General features: G+C 46.4%; 1 protein-coding gene across 1 annotated transcript in view; it reads right to left on the bottom strand.

The window, feature by feature from the left end:
- kiaa0586 (KIAA0586 ortholog) overlaps positions 1-10,000 on the bottom strand; it is a gene marked incomplete at its 3' end in the record, with an annotated part of 47,734 nt that overhangs the window by 359 nt on the left and 37,375 nt on the right. The window contains 6 exon segments of the mRNA XM_039785466.1: positions 359-418; positions 1,442-1,494; positions 1,754-1,998; positions 2,910-3,069; positions 3,170-3,323; positions 9,590-9,771. Coding sequence (XP_039641400.1) covers positions 359-418; positions 1,442-1,494; positions 1,754-1,998; positions 2,910-3,069; positions 3,170-3,323; positions 9,590-9,771 — 854 coding nt within the window.

Here is a 10,000-nt window from a genome sequence, read left to right on the forward strand (position 1 = left end):
TCAACCTTTCTGTCGCTTTACGCTGCGTTTTTGAAGCTTATTAATGTTTTTCTAGCTTTTTATCAAGATCTAAAAATGAGCTGACAGAAAAAAATGTGAAGTATAGTCTGTGTGTGTGTGTGTATGTGTGTGTGTTTGTGTGTGTTTGTGTGTGTGTGTGTCTGTGTGTGTGTGTGGTGTACCTCTGTGTGTGTGTGTGTGTGTGTGTGTGTGTGTGTGTGTGTACCTGTGTGTGTGTGTGTGTGTGTGTGTGTGTGTGTACCTGGTGTGTGTGTGTGTGTGTGTTTTTTTTGTGTGTTTGTGTGTGTGTGGGGGGGTTTTTTTTTTTGGGGGGTTTGTGTGTGGTTTTGTGTCTTGGTGTCTTGGTCAGCAGGAGATCGTGACCTCTAAACTGTCCTTCACTGGGGGGGTCAAAGTCCTGCAGGGGGGACAGGAAGTGACCAAACACACAGGAAATACTTCAGACTGCAGTACTAGCACCAGGGCCACGTTCCACCTCTCAACGCGGTTTATTGGCTGAGTCCCACCTGACAGCCAATCAGCAGGGACGTGTCTGTAAACTCTTGGTAATTAAAAAGACGGAGCGCTCACAGCACAGTGTTCAACACCCCCCCTCCCCCCCAAGGGGGGGTAAGCTTCGCTTCAGAACGCGTAGCTCCTATGGCGCTATTCTGATGCTACCAAGCCATCACCTCCCGTTAGCATCACCTCCCGGTAGCATCCCATTGACTCCCATTCATTCTGACGTCACTTTGACAGAGAATAACTTTACATCTGAAGAGTTTAAAGACTCTATTTGTCCGTTGTTTATTTCTAAAGAAACACGACAACGTATAAAAGGCTCCATTACCTTGTAGCTCACGTTATGGCTCCGTAGCAGACGCTTTTATAACAATAGGCTAACGATTGGGTCATAACCACGAGACTTACTGTCACACAGTAGAGGAATTACCGTATAGTACAGCAGAAGCTCACAGGCAGTTTGGACTTCCATTATCTGTTTAGGTTTAATGACTAATGTTAACTAGCATGTTAGTGATCAGTAATTAGCCTGTGTCTATGTTATCTCCTTACATATACCTACGCTCTCCGTCTCTGTAAGATTGGGAATGATTGAGATTTCTCTCGGCACAGCTACCAGAAGACTTCACACTTTCAGACAGGTTGCTCACGTCACATCTACGTCTTCAAGCTCAGCTGGAGGCTGCTCAGTAACGCTCAGCCAGCACCGGGAAAGAGACTTCTGATATCACACACTGGTCTCTGACCAGAGACACGAGACCTGCTGGTCCATTCTTATATACTGTCTATGTACCCCCCATTTCAGTTTAAATAAGCCTGTTGCTACGTGTTGTCGGGGCTGAACGTGCCCCCCCCTCCCCAGTCACATGACGACCTGTGGCCCAGAAAGACTTTTCCCTCCCAGAGGGAGGAGACTCACCATGTCCTGCAGCTCGTGGAGAGAGCTGGAGAAACTGCAGACAGCCCCATCCTCTGAGAGACAGACAGACGGAGAGAGAGAGACAGGCAGACATAGAGACAGGCAGACAGACAGAGAGAGAGAGACAGAGAGAGACAGACAGACAGTAAATATTAGTCTGTATGCAGATGATAGATGATTTTCTCTCTCCAAGTCCACCTTTGATCTCCAAACTACAAACATTCAACGGTAAATCATCAACATCCCTAGATGATGTAATGACAATGTAATGATCATGATAATGATGCAATGATCATGATGATGTAATGATACCTGTGATGGCAGCCAGCTGGTTGACACTGATGAGCAGCTCTCCCTCTGAGATGTGTTTCAGCGCTGCTTCGGTCGCTACGGTCGCCGTGGAGATGCTGGTGCTGGAGGAGGAGGAGGAGGAAGAGGAGGAGGAAGAGGAGCCTGACGGTGAGGCTGGTTCTGGCGCTGGTCCAGGTTCTGGACCGGGAGGAGGGGGGAGAGACGGGGAGGAGAGAGGAGGCTCCTCCTCTGCCACAGACATCACTCTGCAGGAGGAGAGAGACAGTCTGTGTACTAACAGCATTCATTAAGTATGATCCAATCCAGAGTTCTGCTCAGCTAGGAGATGTTCTTGAAGTAATACTTGAATTGAGGTTTTCTATTTTCTTGAATGACATGACTAGGATGCATTGCAATTAATCATGGCTCTATATATTACAGTGTTTTTCCCTTTGTTTAGGTAATAATGTGAATTTACCCTCCGTAGCATGTCTAGTGCTGTAGTCATGTTTATCAGAAGACCAAGTTGCTGATACAACATCCTCGGCTGTTTAGTCACTAAAACATTTCAACGGCCCGTTGTTATGGAAACCACTGCAGCAGTAGCGGTGGCAGCAGTAGTTATCTGTCCATGAATCTAGAGTTTAAATATCAACAATCTTTGCACAGCATTACTTACTGGACTTTAACTACTTAACAACCGGTCGATGGGATTCATAACAACGCACCAACAGAAGTATATTTCCAGAGGAAAGATGTCGGCTTTGATCCCTCTCCTTCCTCTCTCTGTGTTTCCTCTCTAACTGGGACGTTTTGGGAGTGACTGGTGGGATTGTGTCTATAGTTATTCTTGTCCTATGTTGCCAAAATGCTTTCTGTTGCAGCCTCATTTCCCCATGAGGACAAGAAACAAACTACTAGTACCCACAATTTGATTTGATTTATTGGGATCTCCATTAGCTGGAGCCGTAGCCACAGCTATTCTTCCTGGAGTCCACCCACAGCTTGTGCAGCTATACACTGCCGTGCATCATTACATTAAAAACAACCACCAAAGAACAACATTCAATACATCACTGAAAGAAAAACATCGACAGGAATAACAAGACATAACAACATTCAACACAACACAGGACCTAGTTTAAAGTTTAAAACCATGCCCCTAGAGAGTACTTACAGCAGCTGTGTGCGTGCGTCCACGTCTTCTTCTGGTCTCTCCTCGTCCAATGGCAGCTCAGAGTCACCCCAGGTGAGAGGGGGCGGGGCTTGAGGGACAGCAGGAGGACTTGCTGCGGAGTGGGCGAGCTCTGGGCTGGAAGTGGGCGTGGCTACGCGCTCTGATGTCACAGTGAGACAGAGATATTACACTTCCACATTTATTTACAGCTTTATTCCTATTGTATGGCTCCATACTGCTATCCTGCTGCAGTGGCTGACCTGGAGCTGTGATTGGCTGAGGAGGCTCGTCGTTCAGCGGGCTGGTTGGTTCAGAGGGAGGGGGCGTGGCCAGGGGCGGAGTCTCTCTGCTGGGAGGGGCAGGGCTGGGGGGGGGTGTCGGCACCGGTGTCTGAACCAGAGGGACCGGTTCTTCCTGGAACAGAAACAGGGTCCAGTTCATCATCAGAACACAGTCTGACGTCTGGCTCCAACAGGGACCGCCCACTTTTTTTCCGGCTGTTTTTCCCCATTCAATCGTTTCATTGACGCTTCAAAACATTTGCTGATATAAAGAGATTTAAGTTTGAGTTTATTTATAAAAGGGACAGCGCAAATTAGGGTTGGGCGGTATCCAAATGTTGATACCGTCAAACCTCCTCCCTATGTTACCAAACGGTTGGCTTGGCACCGTTCAGAAACTGAATACCAAACACTAATACTGGAACAATAATAACACAACAACCTACACAAAACTACTTTCTCCTCCACACGGTCACGTGATGACAACCACACATCATTACATACATTATATTTAATATTTAATCCTTGTCTCCTGTATAAGTGCGTTGCATTTTTTTTAATGACTGTATTGAAACTGATACCGTTGCTATTTTTAAGACCCCGCGGTATACCGATACCGCCCAACCCTAGCGCAAATTAATAAAACACATGATTTCCCGTGGGTTAAAAAAAGCCAGAATTAGCCAAAAGGCTATTTTCCATCTGTAGTCCCCTGGCTTCGATGTTAAAAAAGGCTTTTTTTTTTAAATACAAAGAGACAAAAAGACAACACAAGCAAAACAAGACTTAGCACAAAGCATCACAGAAACAGAAAACAACAAGACACAACAGCACAAAGATATACAACAAAGCAAAACAACACTAGCCTAGAAATCTAGACCACCCTAGTGGCAGCTAATTTATTTTGCAGCCAGTGTCAGTCTAGCAACTCTCTGTTAGCTTGCGAGCTGGAAAAAACTAATTTGGATCAGGCCAATCACATCGTGTATAGAGTGGGTGGGCGGGGCTTATGGCTGCTGCTGGTGAACAGCGGTCTTCTGGAAGACTTGGAGTTCAGCTTTTCTTGCTAAATGAGCTAAATCACCTGTTTCAGGTAACGTTACTCTACGGTACCGTCTATGTGCTGGATTCTTCCTAAGGTTAGCTAGCAAATAAGCCCACTGACGGCAACATTATTGTTGATATTTTGGCCCAATGTTTAGTAATGACAGTAGTAGTGGTCATAAGACGTTTTCCGAAAAGTCCACTTCTAAACAGATCTACTAACTACTCTCCCCCAAAACCGTTTTTTCAATTTGCATTCCCACTGGCCCAGTGGCCATAGGGACTATAGGAGGGGTAAGGGAGGGACGTAACCACGGCAACGGTCTTTATAGCGTTAAAATCTGAAAACAAATACACCAAAAAAGTATGAACTACATACTAAATCTAATGTACAGTTCAGGCCAAGAGTTTGGACACACCTTCTCATTCAATGCGTTTCCTTTTTATTTTCATGACTATTTACATTGTAGATTCTCACTGAAGGCATCAAAACTATGAATGAACACATATGGAATTATGTACTTAACAAAAAAGTGTGAAATAACTGAAAACATGTCTTATATTTTAGATTCTTCAAAGTAGCCACTAGGGTGGTACGGTTCATGAAGAAACACCCGAACCGCTCGGTTCGCTAGTCTCGGTTCTCTAGTCTCGGTTCGCTAGTCTCGGTTCTCTAGTCTCGGTTCTCTAGTCTCGGTTCTCTAGTCTCGGTTCGCTAGTCTCGGTTCTCTAGTCTCGGTTCGCTAGTCTCGGTTCGCTAGTCTCGGTTCTCTAGTCTCGGTTCGCTAGTCTCGGTTCGCTAGTCTCGGTTCTCTAGTCTCGGTTCTCTAGTCTCGGTTCGCTAGTCTCGGTTCGCTAGTCTCGGTTCGCTAGTCTCGGTTCTCTAGTCTCGGTTCGCTAGTCTCGGTTCTCTAGTCTCGGTTCGCTAGTCTCGGTTCGCTAGTCTCGGTTCGCTAGTCTCGGTTCTCTAGTCTCGGGCTAGTCTCGGTTCTCTAGTCTCGGCTCGCTAGTCTCGGTTCTCTAGTCTCGGTTCGCTAGTCTCGGTTCTCTAGTCTCGGTTCGCTAGTCTCGGTTCGCTAGTCTCGGTTCTCTAGTTCCTAGTCTCGGTTCGCTAGTCGGTTCTCTAGTCTCGGTTCGCTAGTCTCGCTAGTCTCGGTTTCTGCCTCTAGTCTCGGTTCTCTAGTCTCGGTTCTCTAGTCTCGGTTCGCTAGTCTCGGTTCCTAGTCTCGGTTCTCTAGTCTCCGGTTCGCTAGTCTCGTTCTAGTCTCGGTTCTCTAGTCTCTTCCTAGTCCTTCGCTAGTCTCGTCCCTAGTCTCTTCTAGTCTCGGTCGCTCTCGTTCGCTAGTCTCGGTCCTAGTCTCGGTTCTCTAGTCTCGGTTCGCTAGTCTTCTAGTCTCGGTTCCTAGTCTCGGTTCTCTAGTCTCGGGTTCGCTAGTCTCGGTTCGCTAGTCTCGCTCTAGTCTCGGGTTCGCTAGTCTCGGTTCGCTAGTCTCCGGTTCGCTAGTCTCGGTTCTCTAGTCTCGGGTTCGCTAGTCTCGGTTCTCTAGTCTCGTCAGTCTCGGGTTCTAGTCGTTCGCTAGTCTCGGTTCTCTAGTCTCGGTTCTCTAGTCTCGGTTCGCTAGTCTCGGTTCAGTCTCGGTTCGCTAGTCTGTCCGCTTAGTCTCGGTTCGAGCCGTGTACCGCCGGTTCGTCAGCACACTGTTAATGGTCACTAACCTCTTCCTGCCGTAGTGCCCACTTTATACAACCGATGTTAAAACACTTACTGGAAATGACGAGCGGGATTGGCGTGACAAACGCAACCCAGGGCAGCTGATTGGACGATTGAGTCACATGGGTCTGGCTGGTCCCAAATTTCAGAACAGACTGTCATGGCGGCTCGTTCAGAATACGATCTCATATCGTACTAAAATAGTTCACCGAAACGTGTTTCTGAAAACATTTTAAGCGAGAAATGGGCCATGCAGTTGCTGAATCTGTCTTCATTTCAGATCGACAAAGGTCAGTTTAGAAGATTTTCATCAGATTTTGAGAGACACCGAGCCGACCGCTCCTCAAGTGGCGTGTCTATATATACTGTCTATGAGTGGGGCGCCGCTGCTGCAGGTCACGTCACGTCACCTGCAGAGATGTCCCGTGGGAGAGAGGCTGAAGCGGCAGGAGGGCAGCGCCGTTTATAGTCTGGTGTGTGGGAACATTTGGGGATCATTTCCGTTACCTATGATGAAATAAAACAATATAGAACTGCCACTGTGTGCATGTATTGTGCAACATGCATTCAATATGCTAATTTTAGCTTTAATATATATATATATATATATTTATATATATATATATATATCATATGCTGAAGTATATTCTGGAGTGTTAAAGATTAAAAGAAAAATAACAAGAACCGTACAGAACCGAAAACCGTGATACTGAACCGAACCGTGGTTTTGTGAACCGTACCACCCTAGTAGCCAACCTTTGCTTTTTTGGTAACTCTGCAAACCCTTGGTGTTCTCTCAATGAGCTTCATGAGGTAGTCACCTGAAATGGTTTTACCTTCACAGGTGTGCTTTGTCAGGGTTCATTAGTGGAAGTTTTTCCCTTATTAATTAAAAAGCAAAGGGTGGCTACTTTGAAGAATCTAAAATACAAGACATGTTTTCAGTTATTTCACACTTTTTTGTTAAGTACATAATTCCATATGTGTTCATTCATAGTTTTGATGCCTTCAGTGAGAATCTACAATGTAAATAGTCATGAAAATAAAAAGGAAACACACTGAATGAGAAGGTGTGTCCAAACTTTTGGCCTGTACTGTATATGGCATATTTGTCATAATTTAAACAAGTCTCCCGAAGAGAAACTGGTATCTCTCTCTCTCCCGCCTCTGCCTGCTGCACTGTGGACGTGTGTGTGTGTGTGTGTGTGTGTGTGTGTGTGTGTGTGTGTGTGTGTGTGTGTGTGTGTGTGTGTGTGTGTGTGTGTGTGTGTGTGTGTGTGTGTGTACGTGGACGTGTGTGTGTGTGTGTGTGTGTGTGTGTGGGTGTGTGTGTGTGTGTGTGTGTGTGTGTGTGTGTGTGTGTGTGCGTGTGCGCTTGTGGAGTTTAACTCCGAAAAGACAGTTGACCACAGGTTCCCGTTAATCTATGTGTTGTGATATTTAAACAAACGAACCGTCAACGGCGAAATAAAAGCCTCTTATTAACGAGAGCGGTCTGAGAGACCTCGGGCCTACAGCGGGGGGTTCTGAGCCATGGTTTCATGGCCGAGCGGCGAGCTAGCGGCCGGGGCAGGCGCCTGCCGACTGTCGCCTCACTTCACGGAGCTTCTCAACTCCGAAAACTTTGAAGCAAATTGTCAATTCGGCATCAATTTACGCAAGACTGCCGATATTCAAAATGTTAACAGTTCATTTCTCGCCTAAAACGTTGTCAGAAGTGAATTTTGTGATGAATAAGATGGCGAAAATTGTTAAAATTGTCCCGTTGTTGGTCTGTCTGTACCGTTGACCTAGGTCCCTATGCTGAAAAGGGAACAGCGAAAAGACCCTGCCCTGAAGTAGGAGCTGGAAGAGTTAAAGGAACTGCAGCCAGAGGGACTTAAAAATCCCCAAATTGGTCCAGTCAGAACACGAGAAATAAAGAGTTCTAGGAATTATATGTTCTAGGAACTGCAAAAATCCCTCCGGTGGGAAAGTGGCTCTAGTGAGTGAACATGTGATGTGAGATGAACGTTGTGTTAGGTCTGTGGAGCTGTCATCAGCTGTGTAACGTTGTGTTAGGTCTGTGGAGCTGTCATCAGCTGTGTAACGTTGAGGTTAGGTCTGTGGAGCTGTCATCAGCTGTGTAACGTTGTGATAGGTCTGTGGAGCTGTCATCAGCTGTGTAACGTTTATGTTAGGTCTGTGGAGCTGTCATCAGCTGTGTAACGTTGTGTTAGGTCTGTGGAGCTGTCATCAGCTGTGTAACGTGTGTTAGGTCTGTGGAGCTGTCATCAGCTGTGTAACGTTGTGTTAGGTCTGTGGAGCTGTCATCAGCTGTGTAACGTTGTGTTAGGTCTGTGGAGCTGTCATCAGCTGTGTAACGTTGTGTTAGGTCTGTGGAGCTGTCATCAGCTGTGTAACGTTGTGTTAGGTCTGTGGAGCTGTCATCAGCTGTGTAACGTTGTGTTAGGTCTGTGGAGCTGTCATCAGCTGTGTAACGTTGTGATAGGTCTGTGGAGCTGTCATCAGCTGTGTAACGTTGTGTTAGGTCTGTGGAGCTGTCATCAGCTGTGTAACGTTGTGTTAGGTCTGTGGAGCTGTCATCAGCTGTGTAACGTTGTTGTTAGGTCTGTGGAGCTGTCATCAGCTGTGTAACGTTGTGTTAGGTCTGTGGAGCTGTCATCAGCTGTGTAACGTTGTTAGGTCTGTGGAGCTGTCATCAGCTGTGTAACGTTGTGATAGGTCTGTGGAGCTGTCATCAGCTGTGTAACGTTGTGTTAGGTCTGTGGAGCTGTCATCAGCTGTGTAACGTTGTGTTAGGTCTGTGGAGCTGTCATCAGCTGTGTAACGTTGTGTTAGGTCTGTGGAGCTGTCATCAGCTGTGTAACGTTGTGTTAGGTCTGTGGAGCTGTCATCAGCTGTGTAACGTTGTGTTAGGTCTGTGGAGCTGTCATCAGCTGTGTAACGTTGTGTTAGGTCTGTGGAGCTGTCATCAGCTGTGTAACGTTGAGGTTAGGTCTGTGGAGCTGTCATCAGCTGTGTAACGTTGTGATAGGTCTGTGGAGCTGTCATCAGCTGTGTAACGTTGTGTGTTAGGTCTGTGGAGCTGTCATCAGCTGTGTAACGTTGTGTTAGGTCTGTGGAGCTGTCATCAGCTGTGTAACGTTGTGTTAGGTCTGTGGAGCTGTCATCAGCTGTGTAACGTTGAGGTTAGGTCTGTGGAGCTGTCATCAGCTGTGTAACGTTGTGTTAGGTCTGTGGAGCTGTCATCAGCTGTGTAACGTTGTGTGTGATCTCTGTAACAGGAGTAAACCAGAGACTCTTTCTGTGAGATAAAGGACACTAACAGGTTAGACCCTGAGTGACACTATCCATTATATCCAAATGTTAATGAGTAATAGGGTTAAATAATCAGGATTTCAATAATGACCAAAATAATAATAATGATTATTATTTTTTCCATAATCGAGCAGCCCTATCATAAAGTGTCTTAATTTCTTTTACATTAAAGTACAGATATACAGGAACTTACTTCACATACGTTACACGTTCAATGTTTCCCCCACTTTTTATTTTAGCATATTTGATGCTTTTTTCAATGTTTTTGTCCACTTGTTCTAGGTTTTTGTCATCAAACTGTCACAAGACTGAAGCCTCTGTACCTCCTGATGTTCTCCTGGTCCTGGTCGTGGTCGTGGTCCTGGTTCCAGGGAGTCTCTCTGGCCCAGCATCAGGGCCACGTGCTCCGTCAGGACCTCGTTAACCAGCTGCCGGATCAGATCCGAGTCCACCGACACGCTGGAGTCTACGAACAGCTGCAGACCTCCGCCTCCGGCAGCCTCCACTGGACCGCAACGACATCAGGGGTCAGTTTAAAGGTCCTGACACACTAACCCGATAAATTAAGTCACAATCTGGAACTTGGAATAAAATAATGTAACCGTTGATGCCGTCACGCCCCACAATTTAAATTTCAGTAGATCCTTTTCCTCTCAAAATCTCAACCGGTGTCTTCGAGATCCCTCTAGCAGAACCCACGACCCGAACAGAGCAGCCAGGTTCCCCGCGGGACC

The sequence above is a fragment of the Perca fluviatilis genome, chromosome 20, assembly GCF_010015445.1.
Source record: "Perca fluviatilis chromosome 20, GENO_Pfluv_1.0, whole genome shotgun sequence".
Taxonomy (NCBI): Eukaryota; Metazoa; Chordata; class Actinopteri; order Perciformes; family Percidae; genus Perca; species Perca fluviatilis.